General features: G+C 36.0%; 1 protein-coding gene across 1 annotated transcript in view; it reads left to right on the top strand.

Annotated features, from left to right (window-relative positions):
- Positions 1–9,603: 9,603 nt before the first annotated feature.
- LOC113120732 (androgen-induced gene 1 protein-like) overlaps positions 9,604–20,948 on the top strand; it is a 35,884-nt gene continuing 24,539 nt past the window's right edge. Inside the window, exons 1-2 of the mRNA XM_026290743.1 lie at positions 9,604–9,862; positions 13,100–13,255. Of these exons, the coding sequence (XP_026146528.1) occupies positions 9,722–9,862; positions 13,100–13,255 (297 nt within the window). The 5' untranslated portion in view covers positions 9,604–9,721. The remainder of the gene's footprint in view (positions 9,863–13,099; positions 13,256–20,948) is intronic.

Consider the following 20,948-nt stretch of genomic DNA (forward strand, 5'->3'; position numbering starts at 1 on the left):
GGGAAAGATCAGGTCCTGATCTTGATATGAATTGTGCATGTTTGTCTTGCTGGGAGTGGTGCATCTGTTCTGTATTGTGTTAAATGGATTACTGGCTAGGTTAGAGTGGCTTACGTTTCTTTTAAGGAGCTTGTGATCACATCAGCTGTGACCTGGAGTTCCCATTACATTGACAATAGGGAGCTCCTCTGTAAGCCTCAGCAAGGGCATCCCCAAAGAATCACTGGCATCGGACTCAAACATAATTAACAGCGCACAGACATAAATCAGCATTGCCGGACGAACTTAGACATCACAATCAGTGGTGCTCTCCTGAAAGAAATAAAGAGGAGATGGAAATGTCTGGAGTTGACCCAAAAGGTATGTTTCATCAACATTTATCAAGTCATCTTGTTGCACTGGTGGGTGTTTACTGCTCATGAGTGCCTGTGCAGGTGTCTGTGTGTATTCAGAATGCAAAGTCATATTCTCAAGGACACCGAGGGTGTTCCCAGCAGCACAGAGCTAACTATCAATGGACCAGATAAAAACACTGCTCCATGATATTATAAATGTTTGAATGTCATGAAACACAATGCATTTTTATTTCCCAGAAGTGATCACCAGACATTCCTAGAAGCAAACCATAACTCCCATGACATATTTTTTATCCTTAACCACCTCTTCCGCATCATCATTTATATATGTATGATAAAAGTTACATTAAAACAGATGTAGTAGCTTTATACTTTATACATTGTTTAGAATCAAGGCAATGAAGTGAGGACCTTTATATATGTACATGTTTTTGTGAAACAGTTCTTTGTTTGTGAATGTGTGCATGTACATATTTGTGTGTGTGTGTGTGTGTGTGTGTGTGTGTGTGTGTGTGTGTGTGTGTGTGTGTGTGTGTGTGTATTTAATCAGAAGTAAGTGCTGGTATTAGCAAGAGCATGACTGACTCATACTGAGGTGTTTTTCTATTAACCTACTTTACCTTTAATCCAGTTTTGGATGACACGTAGTTAGATATATATGTTTATTATATATATATATATATATATATATATATATAACTGTATATAACCATACAATACATGATGCATTGAATTGATCAACAATTTATTTTTATAATTTATATTTATCTTGGTTTGGATCATTTATTTGTATTTAATGCATTGTATTGAAAAAAGACCTATCACAGTTTTCACAAGAAAACAACTGTTTCCAACATTAATAATAATAAAATCAGCATATTAAAATGATTTTCTGAAGGATCATTTGACACTGAAGCCTGGATTAATGGCATAAAAAATTAAAGATTTAAGTAACGATTAATTTTTTTTTTAGAGATCTTACCAACCACAAAAGTTTGAACATTATGTGTATGTGTGTGTATACAGTATATATATATATGTTCCTTTCTGAAATGTTTTTTAATGAATAGGTAATCCAAAGCCTCATAATTAAGATGACAAAACAAGCAGACATCAGGAAACTTCCTCATGCTTTCTTTGAGACACAGAGTCCCACTTCTCTTCACACTTCAGTAATCTAAATGAGTCACGTACACTCTCTCACACACTCTCATATATATATATATATATATATATATATATATAAATACAATTTTTAAATGTATATACTATATATATACTACATATGACACAGAGGAATATAGCCAAATGATTTTCCAGTAGACATGGTGTAATATTGCTTCAACAGGAGTCATCCTGCTAGAGCTTTTTTTTTTAAATTGCCTCTCCCTTTTCCACTCCCAGTTTTACCCCCGGTAATCTGTGACTATTGTGCGGCTTTCACATCCCTGTGATTAACCTCATACTCAGCAAAATGTCATTCTCAGGAATCCCAGAGCTTTCTCTCTGCTCGTAAAGCATTAGCAGGAAATTACATAAGAATATGTTACACCTGACAAAGGTCAGGTTGTCTGTGCTTGGTTGTTCAACTAATGTGTGAATCCTTGCCAAAGAACTCCTTTCATCTCATGTACCTAAGCTGTAAAACCACCCTGTAAAACTGACGAAGGCCTGGCGAGTGGACACACCTGAAGTCTCAGAGTCCATATCAAATACTCCTTTGTTGGGTCTGCTGACTATAAAGAGAATGCCGCTAGATTCATTCATTTGTCCAGTGACAAGATGTTACCTGACATGCTTTCTAATGAATCACAAATCTTAAATTAATATCTGTTGAAAGAACATCAACAGTGTCATTAAATGAATCTTTATTATTTCGTTTTTTCAGGTACTACGATTTTATCTTTTTGAAATACTGAAATATAGCAGTTTGGAAATCGGTGTCAAAGGTAATTTTCAATGGCGGTCTTACTGTAAAAAGAGGCGCTGCCTCAAGACCTCTGGTGGTAAGAATGATATTGCATTATCTTCTGATCGAATTTGGGATGATAAACCTCAAGTTTAGTGGCTCAATTTTTTTTTATTATAAATCCAAAAAAAAAAAGTCATGGCTGTCAAAAAATAAAATACAAAAGAAAAATAATAATAATAATATAATAATAATAATAATATATATATATATATATATATATATATATATATATATATATATATATATATATATATATATATATATATATAATTTTATTTTATTTATTTTTTTGCATATTTTTATAGGACGCATTACATTGCTCAAAAGTGACATAAAATATTTATAAGGTTACAAAAGATTTCAAATAATTGGAATTCGTTTGAACTTTCTATTTATCAGACAAAAAAATCGCTGTGACCAAAATATTAGTTTTCAATATTGATAATAAGAAATTTTTCTACAAATCAGTATATTTGATGTCTTCTGTAGGATCATATGACACTAAAAAATATTGAGTCAGCTTTGCCATTACAAGAATAAATTATATTTAAAATAGTATATTTAAACAGAAAACTGGTATTTTATTATTTCATCATACTATTGCTTTTATTTTTAATCTTAAAATAAAGACAATGAAAAAACTCTTACCTCCCCCAAAATTTTAATCGTGTATATAAATAAAATATTTGATAACTTTAATAATATAGCATTTTACTAATTACATGTAATATAATTTGCCATTTGGTACTATGCCATGCATTAGCATTTAGTTTGACCCCTAACTGCATGGTCAACCTTTAGCTTTAGAGTACACTGGTGTCTTTTAATTACTTTCTTTATCATGGTCAATATGACTTTCAGCGTGTGCTTCCTCATCCTCCAGAACATCTATCTCATTTGCCAGGACCCTGGAGACCACACAGAGGCCCCTGGAAAAAGGCGGTTAACATGTTTTCATGAGATAAAAGCGCAGTGATTGCAGACTCCTCCATCCCGTGAGACTGAAGCTCTGTGTTTGAAGTCAACAACTGACAGAAAGCGGTAAAACATTGAAGCCTGGCAGAGCACAGGTTTTCCACGGTGTACTTGGCACACATGGCTTCTGTCCTCATGTTTTCCCACAGATCAGGAAGGACATCATTCTCACAATCAAAACGTTTGTTTTCACAGCCACTGGCCTATTTTTGACTTTAGCCTGTCTGTTATATGCAATTATATCCACTAAATATCGTCAATGAATAAAGCTTGTTATTTAAATAAAGTCTCTTAATAGAAGACAACACAGTCGCATTGAAGCATGACTGCTGATATATTCTAAAAGTCTACATCAATGAATACAAATAACACTCTTGGCTGAACACTAAATTAATTCAATGAAAACAGTGTATTCATGACTCTGATATAAAACAAGAAAATAGCGGGACCACACAAGCGATTCTAAGATCCCAAAATGATATCTCTCTTCACAGATAACACAAAATTTAAAGGAATAGTTCATCCAAAAATGAAAATTTGCTAAAAATGTACTCACCCTTTAGGCCCTCCAAGACTGACAGTAGATGAATATATATATATATATTTTTTTTTACAGATTTGAAGAAATACAGTATTATGTAAATTGCTCACCAATGGGAATGGGTGCCATCAGATTGAGAGTTCCAAATATAATCCAATACATAATCTATAATTACGCTTCTTCCAATGGAAAACATCCATCCCTGTTGTCCTCCTCAAAATCCACCAACATGTTTGTTTAGAACTGTTTAAGAATGTGTGTAAACAGTGCTTGATTTGTGTATATTTCTCACCTAATTCAGACTAAACTACTTGAGAAAGCGATATCATGGAAGACTCGTATTTTATTCGATGGGTTGAAGTTAAAAACATCCTAAAGAATGGATTTGTTTATTACAAACAAACAGCTTGTGGATAAATTGCATTACTTGTGGATTATTGTGATGATTTTATCAGCGCTTATTCTGACGGCACCCATTCACTCCAGTGGAACCATTGGAGCGAAATTTTTCCAAATCTGTTCTGATGAAGAAACAAACTCATCTACATATTCGGTTATTGAAATAGTTCACCGTGAGGAGGTGAGTTATTCTTATTCAAAAGCATCTGCGTGCTATTATTCCTCATAATTCTGTTTGCCCAGCTCTTATGCTGTCATTGTGGATTTTTGCGCCTTCTGCACGTTTTTTCTATCTCTAAACCAGTGAAAGTACAGTGTTTACACACCTCTCATCGGCCATCTGTCTTTTCACACCTCTCCATTATGGATAGATACACACCTTGTGCTTTAAATAACTGCAGGTGTGTGTGTGTGTGTGATCTGTATATTTGGACAGACTGTGACCGCAGACCATAAACGGTAATGATATGAAATGTATGGTGTGACTATGGAAACCCCCACTGCTTTCAGTGAGCGTTTTATATAGTCTACACACTGTATCATTTATTGCTTGTCAAGATGATGATGAAAGCTGCCGGCACAGTAAACAACACTCAAATCTCGAAGTCCACAGGGACAATTAGAAAACTCACCACATGCATCATTCATTCTGAAGCAAATGGGCAATGAGAAAGAGGAAAGATTCAGGATACAGACCTGCAAGGTTATGAAAAATTCATATTTGAAGCTAATGGCAACCAGGTCAAATCTTACTTATTGACAATAAAACACTTACTGGTCAAAAATACAATAAAGACAGTAATATTGTGATTACAATTTTAAATAACTATTTTATTTTTTATTTTTCATTAACAATACTTCAAAAATCATTCTGCTGAGTCGTGTTCAAAAACATTCATTTTTTCAGTGCTGAAAACAGAATTTCACTACTTATAATCAAACTGAAATGTGTCCTGTCCGCTACATCAATTTAAATGCAATAACTGAAATGGAATAGTTAGTGCACAACACTAAATACCTGAGCTCTCAGTGAGAACAGTGCGACCGCTGTACCTCCTGCGGTCCTGCCAACTTCATCCAAAAAGCTCATAATCGTTGTTGACGTTTTTTGATTAACCGTAGGACAGTTATGAAACCAAATTTGAATCTGGAGGCAATTGTGATGGTTGAATAATATTTCTTCATTATCTGCGGGATTAGATTGGGAGGTTGCTGAGAAGGGACATCTAATTGGCAGAAGCAGGACAAAGGTAAGCAGGAGGCGGGCGAGCGGGCACATGTGTGCGTTCGCTCTCGTCATTAGATTGATTGGGCAGACTTTGATGTCTGCAAACAAGTCCAAACACCAGTGTTTAGTCTATAGCATTACACTGTTGTAAACAAAACAACATTTTAATGAGACATTGATAGACTATTTATAGGGAGCTACAGTTCAATTTGCTACAATGTCATGCTGGTATACGTACATAAGGGCAACTCAACCTGATTACCTGGGATCTTGTTGCAGATCTGACTAGAGATTGATCAAATGGAAAGGGATTAGCATGACTTTCCCCCCATAACCATAAATGTATCCAAAAGACAGATATATTGCTCTACATGCTGTCTGTGAACTGCATTAAGACTTGCGGTTCAGCGTCTTAAACTCTCTTTTCAAATGTGGTTGAAGGATGGTTTGCCATTGCACGTTTATTGCCTATAAGCTAGGCTATGAACTTTCTTAAGTTAACAGAAAATCGAAAGAGACATATAGAAATCATACCGGGCCAGCCACACAAGCCACAAGTCCATCACCTCAGCAGGCCTCTCCGAAGTCCACTGCTTTTTCCTACTGCATTTACAAAAGGCAGTATTTCTTTATATAATTCATTATACACATGCTTGTTCTTGTATTACTTGATAAACTTGAATAATATAAAGGTTTATGTGGCTCTCTGGTGTACGTGATTCGGAATGATTAATTGGAATGTTCAGTGTGAAAATGTTCCAAAAACAACTCAGTCATGATAATTTTTGTCCATCTATTGTAGACAGCATAATCGATATAAAGCCAGAAACAGACGGGCTTTTCAAACTGCATCCCAGGGTTATCATCCTTCTAAACTCTGCTTTTAACCCCTGGTAGAACCCTAACAAAAATTAACCATGATTTTATTATAGTAAATGTAGTAACCATGTTTTGTGGCATACTGATTTCCATTTTTGCTACAGGTTCAACTATGGTTAGTATAACAAAACCATGTTTATTTGTGGTTATTATGGTTAACCTGAAGTAACCTTTTTTTCTTTGGTTGTTACTTGAAGGGAGCTACAGCAGGTAACTGACAATAAATACATTTCTCTACCTAGTTTGTGTTTTATTAATGTCTACACCTACCCCAACCCTGAACCTATCCCTTACAATAATGTAAAAACAGCAATTATTGTTGTACAGTATGACAAAAATTATGCTATTGTATCCCTTCTAACCTTAACCATTATGAAACCCTGCTCTTGGACAGGGTTATCGTCGCTTTTGTGGTGTTAACCCCAGGTTGCGGTACCGAAAAAACATGTACATTTTAAAATAATGTGATTTTAGAATGGTAAGGCTTAATGCCTAGCAGCAGACACCCAATCTCTAGCCTCATACTCACGTGCTTTAGTCAGGGAAAAACCGCGCACTGTATGAACACTTGTTTTAACGTTTGAAGTGAAACATATCAAATGGTTATGGAAAACGCATCAGTTGGAGTGATGAAGATACCACTTGTTTCTTACCTATAAAGTCCATAATCTTGACGTTACAGTTTGCAGTCTATAAGAATGCACAGCGATTGAGCCTTGTTATCTAAACCGTGTAACCATGTTATCTAATCGCGTGCTGTGTTTGTCCAAATCAGTGACAATGACACAGCAAATATGCAAAGAAGAAGAAAAACCCATTTTTAAAAAGCCCTATACTTAACACAAGTGTTCGAATGCATCCACAAGCAAATGGCCAGCAAATCATAGAATTTATTGCTAAATTAGAACCACTTACATCAAATACAGTACAACTGCTGACCAAGGCTTGCGTATTTGCGTAAAGAATGTTTCTGGAATAATGGGTTCTATTTGCTTATTCATGTGACTTATCATATTAATAGTACAATAACTAATCCAGAGCTATGGTTTCAAGGAGTGCTGCTGTGGTTTCTGGGCCCCCTGAACAGTATTGACTCGGGCGCCCCTGGGTAGAAATTTGATGTTTGTGTAGGCTGTTGACTGATTTGAGATAGAGACATATAACAATTAAGCAGGATAATATGCAGCCAACTGGCCATTATCGCAAAATAAACCCCAAGAAAACCAAAAGCAAAATAAAACAGACTGTCTGGCCTGACTGACTATATTATTTACTTAGCAAGCATGCGCAGTATTTCAAGTGTGAAATGGGGAGCCTATCTGTGTTTTCAAGACTTTTGGCACTGTATCATACTAATAAACACACTGAGATCTACTCTTGCACATGTATTGCACATGAAATCTGAGCTTTGCATGTCAGAGTCTTGGGGCCAGCTGAAAGAGATGGAGTTTTGAGTTGCTGGTGGACCCACTCATCTAGAACCACATGCACATGACATGTATCTCACTCAAGTATCTCAGCTCTGGAAACGTATGCACGTTCCCAACAGCTAACCACAAACTGTGGAACACTCCTGTACTCTGGCAGACCCCTTCGAACCCCACGGTAGATGAAGAGCCTGCACAGCAGTCGAGATGCCTTATATTTTCTTCGCATTTTCTCATTTTGCTCATGGGGCTCAGGTCAAGTTAGATAAATATGAGGTTTTGGATATTTCAGGGAGAAAAAGGATTTTACACACATCAACTTCAGTGACTTGATTTGTTTAAGATATAAAAAGCAATAACACGCTGTTAATAAGTGGATTTGGCTGAGATAATATGGCATGTGAGTGACAGTAAGTCCAAACATAAAAGCATCCAGTTTCATAACGCTATTTGAGATGTGACAGCTAAAATAGTGTACATTATGCATATTATCCCTTGATTTCAAAAATAAAATCATCCTGTCCCATAGAGATAGTCCAGTATAGTTCAGGTCACAGGAATTACACTAGCCCCTGCAATGCTGCTTCAAGTGGAGGCAGGCATAGTATTTTAATCCTCATTCCTCCATCCTCTTAAATGGCTAGTTCTGGGAACCATTTGTGTGCCTGTGGCACAGGATTTTCCACTGTAAACCTCTTTCGCTGACGTAAGGTATCATAATGCAGATTTTACGGGGGCAAATATTTTTGTCTGCTACTGTCTGACGTCTCTCAAACAGTGATGGACTCAAGTGGCCAATTATAGGTTACAGTTAAACTGCTCAGAAATGGGGTGGTGAGAAAGGGTTATTTGTTTCATTGTATGCTTCTATACTTGGTATGTAAATAAATAAAAAGCCTAATAATAATGAAAAAAAAATTAAATATATATATATATATATATATATATATATATATATATATATATATATATATATATATATATATATATATATATATATATATATATATATATATATATATTTATAGAAAAAATAAGTTTATTATGCTCATCAAGGCTGCATTTATTTTATCAAAAGAAAAATAAATATAATTACAGTATTTAATACAGTATTTAAATACAGTATTTTATTTTAACAAATAACAGTATTTTATTTTAATGTTCTTTAAAATTCCAATTATTCCTGTGAAGCAAAGTTGTCTTTAGTGGCACATGATCCATCAGAAATCATTCTAATATGCTGATTTATAATCAATGTTGGAAACAGTTGAATGTTTTTTGGAACCTGTGATACTTTTTTCGATAAATAAAAAAGATACATAATAAATAAAATTGATAAATAAAAAGAACAGTGTTTAAATGTTCACACAAAAAAACAAACAAAAAAAACAAAAACAAAAAAAACAATGGACATTGGAATGTTAGCAAAATGGTCTTAGAACATTTTTGTTGGCTGGTAAATTAACTGCATCTTTTTTCCACAGCCAAAGACGATGGAAATTGCAATCATTTGTGTAACTTTTTTTTTTTTCTTGGTTTATGAACAAACTGCCTTCTCTAATAAACAGCAAACAGACTACAAAGTGTGACAACATGATCTACAATAGAGACTAAATGTTCCAGCTAAACATTTTGCGCTATATTAGGACAGTAAACAAATCCAGAAAAAGATTACCCTAGTGAGAGACAAGCGAAAAGAACAAACAAAACGAAACCCCAAAGCTCAGTACTGGTGCTGATCAGCGTCTAATACAATGTGCATGCTCGGACACGAGACCAGCACCACAGGAGCTGCTCCACACAGGCAGCGATGCTTGTTACTATAGCAACAAGCTCTCTCGCACATCCGCCGCTTCCACCATCGTCTCCTCCTCCCCACCGCACAACCGCATCCCTCTGTCAACAGGATATTTCCTGAGACGGAAATACGACGGGGGAAGGAAAATGGCGCTCATCCCATCACAGATCCTCAGAGTAGCGATACTCCTCTCTTATTTTTCCATCCTCTGCAATTACAAAGCCATAGACATGCCCGCGCATCAAACATACGGCGGTAGCTGGAAGTTTCTTACGTTCATAGATTTGGTAAGTGCATGTGCGTCGTTCCCATGCATTGCCTGATGTATATTTATATGACATGTCCATAATGCATTAGACAGGCCCCTGTTATGCTGAAATATGCAGATTCAGAGTCCAAACGCCAACACAAATAGCCTTACGTCATATTTAGCGATCATTAATCTTTAATCACATGACGTAATGACTTTTTAAATCTCTAATGATGATGTCATGCTTTTCATATCTCACATCCTCATGTATAATGAATCTTCTTCTGAAGGCTTGTGCAGTTCATAGGAGGACAAATAAAGAGTGCATTTACAGTTTTTATATATAAACTGAATCATCCTTTTCTTTGATTCTGGCACCATAAGAGACCAGTCTGTTCGAGAAAATGCAGGTCACATTAGGTGCCAGCAACTGCACACACGCACATACGCACATACGCATTGACTGTTATGACAGTCTGTGAGCCAATGACTCATGTTTTCCACATAAACAGCCCATTTTCTCCCCCTTTTTCGAACTGTGATTTTTTAATAGCAATAAAAGTTGTTTTCTTACACTTCACATTTACACATCTGTTCCAGTGCACTGTTTGCGCCTTTTTTCTTCTTTCTTGTTTGGGAGTAATCTCATGCACAGTTATCTTCTGTGCAGATGTGTTTGGAGTATTGTGGATGAAGCTTTTCAAACCTTATGCTGTTTCATAACACTTTTTTCCCCAAAAAATCCTTAGTTCTTTTTTTTAAATTGTAGCGCACTCTAGTCACCGTATTAGTCAAACTATTGTGCAAAACTGTGAGCTTTGTAAGATTTTTTCATTTATTTGTACTGATGCATTACATTAAAATAAAAAGAACTGTTTCAGATAAAACTATGCATCAAAGAACCTTGAAAATGTTTAGTTTCCTATCTGCCGAAATAGCCGTACCATAAACCTTCATTCATTGCACACAAAATAAATGTACAAGAATAGTTATTTTAATAGTTTTGGTCACCTAAAAACAAAGTGATGATAGTTATAGGTTAATTCATAAACTCTTTGATTGTCTATAAGCACAGAAAAACTTGACTTATTTTCACCTACAACCATAAAGAGATAGGGAAGTGATTTATTGTTCACACTGCTTTGTGTAATAGTATAATGATTAATTCTGACAGCATTTAAGGACCTCTGACACCACTCACAGCATTGCCGTAATGAACCTGGATGATGAGGCTGTGTGAAACTAATATTAGAACAGACGATAAACACATGTCATGTTCTGAGAGGCAGATTATCTCATCTTGGCACAAGAAATGCAAGAACGTCTGGATCAAATACTTGCACTCACTATCCACAACTGATGTACTCCACTCTAGCATTGTTCCATTTATTAACACTTCTAAGTAACTACCATTCTAGTGACTGTGATTGTGGCCATTTGTGTTTTCATCAGGCTTCTTTAATTATTAAATACAGGATAGTTTAGATTTGGCTTTCCATTCTCACAATAGGAACTTGAGGAGCCTGGCATAGAACTGATCTCTCAGTGTCATACATAAAGTGCCTGGTCAAGTGTGGCCGAAAGCTTTCAGTGATCTGACAATGAGATACCCGTGGATTAATCAGCGGAGTTTAATTAGCACAGATGCACCATTTTTCAGAGTGTGGCATTACTGTAATGAAAGGCAGCCTGTATTTCTGGGAGAGCAGTTGCTACAGTATGTTGCAAACACTTTGTAACTTTAATTATTGATTTTAAGGCAAACAGGGTTGGAAAAAGTATGTTTTTTTGCAGTATACTGTAGTGGTCTACTGTTTGATAAAAACCGAAGTTTTCCTAGCGCAATTATTATTATTATTCCCAGCTTCAGACAAGCAATTCACTAGATTTCATGGAGACTTGAGTCTCAGTCCAGAAATCCTAGTGGTTGTTTATAAGCACAAAATAAGATTTTGTATAACTAATAAATGATTTTATGCCTCTATTGGCTTCATGTACTTGCACCGTGGCTGTTTTTAACTCTCAAATGATATGAGAAAAGGAAGAACGTAAATTTTAGGCTCAGCTAAAGCAAAGATTAAAAGCAGTAGTGAGGGTAGAGTAAGAAAAATAGATCCAATTTTAGGTGGCTGGTGATAGGGATTTAAGACTTTTCCAATAAAAGATTGGTTTTGGATAAATCGAACATTTATATGAAGCCTTAGCGGGGCTTCTCATGTCTTAAGACACCAGGAAACAAATTTAGGAGCAGAAAGATAATGAGGAATGAAATATTAAAGAGTGCATTAATGGGAGACTTTTTTGCATGTTGGATTTCTGTGGAGGAGATATAATAAAGAAACCCTCATAATTCCATAATGTCTTTCCATCTTAAATTAATGTCAAAGAAATCTCATAACACTCTCATCACGAATGTTCACTAATGGAAAATGGGCAAAAAAAAAGAAGACATATTAGCTTAACATGAGAAATAGGTTATGTGGGAAAGGTTGTGTATTAAATTATTCCAGTGGCAGTTTTCTTGCGGCCTGTCATGCATTGTAACATTTGAAAGCTTGTCAACTGTATCTGTATATTGTTCTGTTTCCTGTGATGTGAGTTTGTTTGCTCTTGGAAAATGATGCCGCTTAGAAATACTCATATTCTATTTTGAGACAACCAAAGATGAATGCATGGCTTTCATCAAGTTTCCCTTCAACTTCCTCTTGTGTTCCTTTTATAAGAGAGCTTTGATTTACATGTCAATGAGAGGCCTTCCAAACACACACACACACACATTGAAATTTGATATTATTTATTTATTTATAGCAAAAATGGACCAAGCTACAACTCAGTCAATTTTGCCTGCTCTTTTCAATTAGGGGTTAAATGAATATTTAACCCAAAAATTTTTGCATTTCATGACTTGATCACTAGTGGATTCTATGCAGTGAATGGGTGCCATCAGAATGAAAGTCCTAACAGCTGATTACAAACATTATAATAATCCACAAGTAATCCACACAACCCCCGTTTATCTAATATATATACGAATTTCTGACATTTCGAAATTTCTTAAAAATCTTAAGATGTTAAAAGTTATAGTGAGATATTGTTACAATTTAAAATAACTTTTTATTTATTTTTACAATGTCTTTGTCACAATGTAAAAGTCAAAATGGTGCATCATTGTTCTTAGAAGTTGTATTTACAAATCTGATGGGACGTGTCCCATTTCTTCTAGGTATACTACATTACCTTTTCCTAACCAGTGTGTTACGATTCCTCACGGCAGGTCATTCAGGCGGTGTTCTTTGGAGTGTGTGTCCTGACTGACCTCTCAAGCCTTTTGACAAAAGGCAGTGCCAGTATGGAGCAAGAGAGACAGTTGAGGAAGCTGATTAGCTTACGAGACTGGATGATGGCTGTTCTGGCCTTTCCCGTTGGTGCGGTATGTATAAACCACCAATCAAATTTCTTGTTTTGCATATGTACACTGTCTGAGATCTATAAAAATAGTGATACTCTTTGTTTTTGTTATTTTGATCTACATCTGGAGACTGTGAGCAGTGCTGCTGGCTCAATGAGAATATGTTGACGTTCAGATAAAATCAATGCTTAAAATCAACTTTGAAAATTGGATTGAGATTGAATAATAACACCAATATGGTCAATTTTAAAGTGAAATAATGAAGTTATCCAAATTATTATTGTGCAAAGAAATCTAGCATTCAAACTAAAGTTTAGAAAAGTTTCAAAATTTATATAAGTATGCAAACGTTGCATTTCTTTCTTTCTTTTTTTTTAATGGAAAATCAGCAAAAGTCATTGGCTGCTGGCGGTGACTTACAGTGCGGTTAGTTTAAAGTGTGTGAACCTACCATAAACTCTGAGCCATTAAATTCCATTGTTAATGTGTGGGAAAGAAAAAAAAACAGTACAGTAACGGAACATGAATGCAATACTTTGTCTGAAGCTGCCGTCCCCTCCCACATGCCATTGACATTAAGATGTCTGAAACCACAGAAAAACAGAGGCAACTATTCAAACCTTGTTTCAAGTAATCATTCAGTGGATCTAAGAAAGGAGGGTTGTGTTTAGAGCATATTAGTAGAGGGTGCCAAAGGTAAAAGACAGCTTGCCGCATATGCCTGACCAATGGTAGATTTTTTTGGAACTTTGCAGTCTCATTCATTTGTAGACAACTTTCAGTAGTATACATCATACTTTAAAAGTTTTTGAAAACTCACAAAGTTTAATTTATTTGATCAAAATGCACTAATACTGGGAAATTATTGCAATGTAAGTGTTTTCTATTTGAATATATTTTAAGCAAAATGTCATGATCCTTCAATCACTCTAATATGCTGATTTAGCCTACCTCTCAAGAAACACTTATTATTATTATTATCAGTGTCATTAACAGTTGGGCTGCTTCATATTTTTATGGAAACTATGATATGTTTTTTTTCAGGAGTAGAACGTTCCAAAGAACATCATTAGGTTTGAAATAGAAATATTTTTTGTAACATTATAAATGTATTTACGGTCACTTTTGATTAATATATCTATATTGTGCAATCCAGTTTAAAAGGTCACTGTGTCTTGTCTTTGTAGGGCAGAATAGACGCTAGTTGCCTTTAGATCTGTATTTAAACTATCAAAACCTTGAATCATCTGATTCTTTAAAAAGGTACAATAAGTGAAAAATAGGTACAAAAGGTATGAGCCTGCAGGTCTGGTCAGACAGCATTTGTATTATCTTAGCATATACCGCTATATTTGGCACCATCCACACGTGCTGCTTTGCATAAGGGGACTACAGACACCAATACGCATTGTCTTAAATGTAGAGCCTTTTTGTTTTGCAAATGCCCAGTCATCTATCTGGCACTGCCACAAAATCATCTATGCAATAAAATCCTGTCCTGTGAAGTAGGAAACACTATGTTGTTTCTGTTTTTTGCGAGTGTGTGTGTGTGTGTGCCTGTGATGACCATCAGATAATTGCATGGAAAGTATTTAAATTTTGATCACAAATGTCTTTCTTTGTCTCTGGCTGGCTAAATAGCTTTTAATATTGCATGGCACAATGTTAGTAAGGAGTTTAAGATGTCAAATGACGGTGTCAAAGTGACTTAAACCTTAAGTGGAAAGAAAATTGACTCTGCTCATTTAATTTTAATGAAAGCGACAGGCATTCCACTTAGACATTGCAAGGAATTACTAATAATAAATGGCTAATATGGCTAAATAATAAATAAAGCAGAGTGTAAAAATGCACAAATAATTATTTGATGTGCAAATACACTACAGGTCAAAAGTTTAGAATATAAGATATTTGCAAAGGCTGCATTTACATAAAGATACTTACAGCTTTGACATTGCATCATTCTGTGGGGTATTTGTAGGTTGCAGATTCTCAGTGGGACTTAACGAGATGGCAGACAGAGGAGGCTTCCTTGTAAGCTTGTAAAAAACTTAGCAGCCAGACAGCCATGATACAAACACAAAATAGACACTTGACTTGGCCCTGGCCCTCAGACTAAGAGCTGGGCATGAGGCTCAGCTTACAGCCATCACAATGAGCATTATTAGTGCTGACGTTAATATTGGGAAACAGGCTCTGGTGTGTTTGAGTGATATGCCTACTTTGTTAGCCTTAGCCCAGGTCATTTCCTGGCACCTATTAATGTGTCTCGCCGATATTCACTCTTCTGCATTGTAGACTCAATGATACACAGTGGGATCACATTTTGTGCCGTCTGCTTAAAGGAATAGTTCACAAAAAAATTAAACTTTGCTGAAAATTAGTATAACTCCATGCCATCTAAGGTGCACTGTAGATGAAGGAACAGATTTGGAGACATTTAGCATTACATCACTTGCTTACCAACGGATCCTCTGCAGTGAATGGGTGCCGTCAGACTGAGAGTCCAAACAGCTGATAAAAATATAACAATGATCCACAAGTAATCCACATGACTCCAGTCCATCAATTAACATCTTGGTGTGTAAAACGTTGCATGTTTATTATGAACAAATTGATCATTAAAGCCATCATTAATTAACTTTAAACTGTTGCTTCTGGCCATAATCCATAACACTGCTTCCTCCAATGAAGAAGTCTATCCCCTGTTGTTCAAAATGCATCAACATATTTTTTTAGGACTGTTTGGACTGTTTTCACTTGTAAATGGTGCCTGATCTGTGTGCATTTTTGCCAAGACCACTTTTTATGTAAGCAATATCATGGAGAGAGTATGGGATTATAATCCCATAAAAGAGGACTAAGTAAATTGAAAGAAAAAAAACTAATCTTGATGAATTTGTTTTTCCACTTCCCAAGACTTTAACTGATGGAGTAGAGTTGTATTGATTACTTGTGGATTATTGTGATAATTTTATCAGCTGTTTAAACTCTCATTCTGATGGCAACCATTCAGGTTCCATTGGTGAGCAAGTGATGCAATACTAAACTTCTCCAAATTTGTTCAGATGAATAAACAAACTCATCTGCATACTGAATAGTCTGAGGGTGAGTAAATTTATAGTATATATTTATTTCTTGGTGAACGACCTTATCCACGTTATTTTGCGACACAGAAGAAGTAAGCTGTTTTCAGTAAATGTGACTTGCTATAGGTAAATAGCTAGAACTAAGACTATTTGCATTACAAACCAGTGTGTTTATGATTACGATAATACATTAAAATGATAACAAACACCAGACTGCACTATCAAACTGCATGATAGACTATTTATGTACAGCTAAAATAAATGGAAGTTGATTACACTGGAAGGCTTGCACATTCAATTCACAAATGGCCACATCCGCTCTTATGTTAAAATAAGCTGGAAACAGTATGTCAGGCCTAGGGACGGGGCCTCCAGCTAGCTTGGCTGGATAATAGAGAAAGTTTTGAGCTTGTTATGTGGTTTATCCGCAGTGCCCAAAGAGAACGGGCAAATCCAAATAAACCACCTGTCCAGCAATGAACTTATTTAACTTGCGCTTTCAAGACGAAGCCCGACGTTTACTTGAAATATGCTTCAAAAGCACAACAGTTCCCTTTCACAAGGCCTATCCTCATTTTGCCACCCGTTTATTTGGGGAACGGCGACCATCATCCAAGCTCTTACTGGAAACAAGAATCCTGCAAAATAATCGGAGACACCCAAACCAAACAGAAATCTGTCACGCCCATAAATGAGGCCCATTAATGCAAATACGTTTGAGCAGTTCAGGATTACAGCAGGGGAAATGAAGTTCCTCGTCGGAGAGCCTTGGACTTCAAATGCTCTTTCACGAGGCCTGCATGCTACACACCAACGTGCCTGTGTTTAACAGCGTGTGTGATGTCCTCATCATCTTAACACTGTCCTTTTTCACAGAAGACATCTGTAGCTCCAAGTAAGTTTTGGATAAAAGCAAGAAAAAAAGAAGTCAGCTCTTAGGGATTAATTATGGTACGCTGATATGAAAATATAAGCTCTGTGTGTTGGTTAGTTGTGCTCATGGCTGGTTTTAGAGCTTGTCGTGGTTCTGCGTAGAGATTGCGAATCAAAGAGGATATTAGACAAGTGAGACTTTTCGGCATAATGAGATGTGCCGGCATGAGGCAGTCTGCCAGAAGACCTGCTGGGAATCTGGGGGTGAGGAATGGGCTCAATTTTAAGTCATGGCAGGGAGTGAGAGGTCTTAAAAAGTTATAAGTCTCTGAAGATAAAATGTAGTTGCAGTTTCCTCATTTATTTAATTTCAGAAAAATCCATAATTAAGATGGATAGCACCTGATAACATACAAGAAGTATTTACTTTTCTAATGCTTGTTTTGTGCTGAATCATATAATCATGGAAAAAAGCTTTTTACAGAAAGCATGTTTAGGATCAGAAATGGTTAGTATTGGTCCTGTGACAGTAGAACTGCTTCAATAGTATAGAAATTTTGCTGTACTGTTTATCCCACACTATGGTTAAGTTTAGTGTCAAAACAATCTCTGTTCACACTAGGGCTGTGAGTCTTTGGTATTCTTAGGTGAGTCACGATTCACAGGTATTCAATTCGATTCAAGAAGATTTTTGCAAATTTAGAAATGATTCAATTCGATTCGATTCACAATTAAATTCGATTTGATTACAACGATTCGATTCTGCATTCTTAAAGTGCATTCACAGAATTATTTAAATGTTTCCCCTAAATTATTTAAATGCTTAGTCAGGGGGCAAATTTCAGTAGCATTTATGGTAATAAAATGAAAATAATTTGTCCATTGCTAAATGCTAGTTTAATGATGTGGCATGGCATAGGTAAAAATGTATGTAAGCCAAGATTTAAAAAAAGGGCTTTAAGAGTATTATGTATAAGGTAAACATTTTGTCACACCAGGGGCGTAGCCATCATTTCAGGAGTGACAGAAATGTCAAATACAATAATTTTATGTATGTAGCCTATATATTATGATAAATATTATTATTTTATTTTATTTTTTAAGGAATTCTCTTCTTTTTTTATTACTTTTAATTAGCTTTAAGAAAAAAATACACTGCTGGACAATAATCAATCATTTGATAATATTGTCATTTGACAATAATCAATAATACATTTAATTAGCAATTATTTACATTTTCTGCACAGAATAAGGTAGAAAATATACTTTATAGTTTCCGTACTGTAATAAATGATATGTCAGTTAGCTCTGCATCATTCATACAGTTTATTTTTTTAATTATTATTATTTTTTTTTTTTTACATTTTATCAGTTCATTCTGCTTTTATTCAGTTTAGCTGCAGATAAAGCCTGGCACGTTTATGAGAGCGCGATCACTTCTCTTTCAGTGTGAAAACGTCTTCATCTCATTTTCACAGAATAAAATGCTATAGTAGACTAGCTAACTTTTCCTCTCCATCAGCGAATGAATCTGAGAGAAAACTCACCTGATGTATGTCTGCTAAAGCTACAAATGCTACTTTCATGCATCTGATTATCAGATAAACCTTGTGCTCTTATTTCAAGGTCGTTGTTAATGCTGTGGTCATTTACAAGATTATCGTTTCGTGGCCTAGTGGTTCGGGAGTTTGACTCCTTACCCTAGGGTTGTGGGTTCGAGTCCCACTGCTCTGTGTGTGTGTTCACTGCTGTGTGTGTGTCAGGGGCGTAGATGGACATCACAGAGCGCAAACACTCCTGTAGTGTGTGTTTCATTCATACTCGAAGCTGGAGGGCGCTCTCGCGCAGAAAGTCATTTCAGGAAGATCCTAATATGGGCAAAAGCGTCCGGCTATGGCTGTATGAAAACAGTTTTTACACAGAAAAAAAGCCCAGAAACTTTTGCAAACATGAAGACATTAAACATACGATTGCAACAATATATGGTTTTTATATATTGGTATCTCCAGCAGTGCCAATTGACATAGCATTTATTACAGAATAGAACCTATTCTGCCTTATTTTGTGATGAAAAAAATAATGTGAAATATTTTTACTAACCTATTTAAATTAACTGTTTTCTATCTGGATATATTTCAAAATGTAATTTATTGAGATTTCAAAGCTGAATTTAGTATCATTACTCCAGTTACACGATCTTTCAGAAATAATTCTGATATTCTGATTTGCTTCTCAAAAAAAAAAAAAAAAAAAAACACACATTATGATAATGTTGAAACCAGCGGATTAGATTTTTTGTCAGGTTTCTTTGATCGATAGAAAGTTCAGAAGTATGGAGCCAAAAGAGTCTCAATAAAGATAAATGCACACACTGCATTCACATATGCACACATAGGATTCATACATGCACACACATAATTCATAAATACACACACAGGATACACAAATGTGCACAAAATTCACAAATGCAAACACAAAATTTAAAAAGCACAGAAGATTCACAAATGCATACAAAATTCACAAATGCACACAAAATTCAGAAATAAACACACAATTCAGAAATGCAAACAATATTTACAAATGCACAGGACAAGATTCAGAAATGTATTTCTGATGCACACACACATCTTGATTTACAAACTGCTTGCGGTCTGTGAACTACACTGCATTTGTGTGTGAATTTTGAGACTCCTCTGACTTGGCTCAACACACAAATGCCTTTTTTTAAACAGGGAATGATCTGCAACCAATCAGATATCTCCCTTGTTTTAGCCAATCACAAGAATGCACCCCACGTGGGGGATTGTTTACTTACAAGCCAATCAGCAAACGACTCACTTTCTTCAGTGAACAACTCACTTTCCTCAGGCAGCGAACGACTCACTTTCCTCAGCGAACGATTCACTTGACTCACGCAGCGAACGACTCCCTTTCCTCAGCGAATGACTCACTTACCTCACGCAGCCGGCGACCCACTTTGCGCAGCCGGACACCCACTTTGTGCAGCAGGAGACTCACTTTCCGCAGCCGGAGAGTCACTTTCCTCTCGTAGCGAACGACTCACTTTCCTCATCGAACGATTCAATTTCCTCACGAGTCACGCAGCGAACGACTCACTTTCCTCAGCGAACGGTTCACTTTCCTCACGAGTCACGCAGCGAGCGACTCACTTTCCTCAGCGAACGATTCACATTCCTCATGCAGCGAAGTTGAGCAAATGACTCACTTTCCTCACGCAGCTGGAAACCCACTTTTCGCAGCCGGAGAGTCACTTTCCTCTCTCAGTGGACCACTGACTCTCTCTTCATGTAGGGACCGAATATTATAATTAAAGTGACTTCTATATTGCATCCAAAAGAACATTTATATATATTTAAATATTAAAATTGTGTGTGTGCATTTGTGAATTTTGTGCGCATTTGTGTATCCTGTGTGTGTATTTATGAATTATGTGTGTGCATGTATGAATCCTATGTGTGAATATGTGAATCTAGTGTGTGCATTTATCTTTATTGAGACTCTTTTGGCTCCATACAGAAGAACTGCATTTAATTTGAAATAGAAATCTTTAGAAAAATTATTACTTTATCATCACTTTTGATCAATTCAAACAGTGAAGTGAAGTAACATACAGCCAAGTATGGTGACCCATACTCAGAATTCGTGCTCTGCATTTAACCCATCTAAAGTGCACACACACAGAGCAGTGAACACACACCTGGAGCAGTGGTCATCATTTATGCTGCGGTGCC

This window comes from Carassius auratus, chromosome 20 (genome assembly GCF_003368295.1).
Source record: "Carassius auratus strain Wakin chromosome 20, ASM336829v1, whole genome shotgun sequence".
Classification (NCBI taxonomy): domain Eukaryota; kingdom Metazoa; phylum Chordata; class Actinopteri; order Cypriniformes; family Cyprinidae; genus Carassius; species Carassius auratus.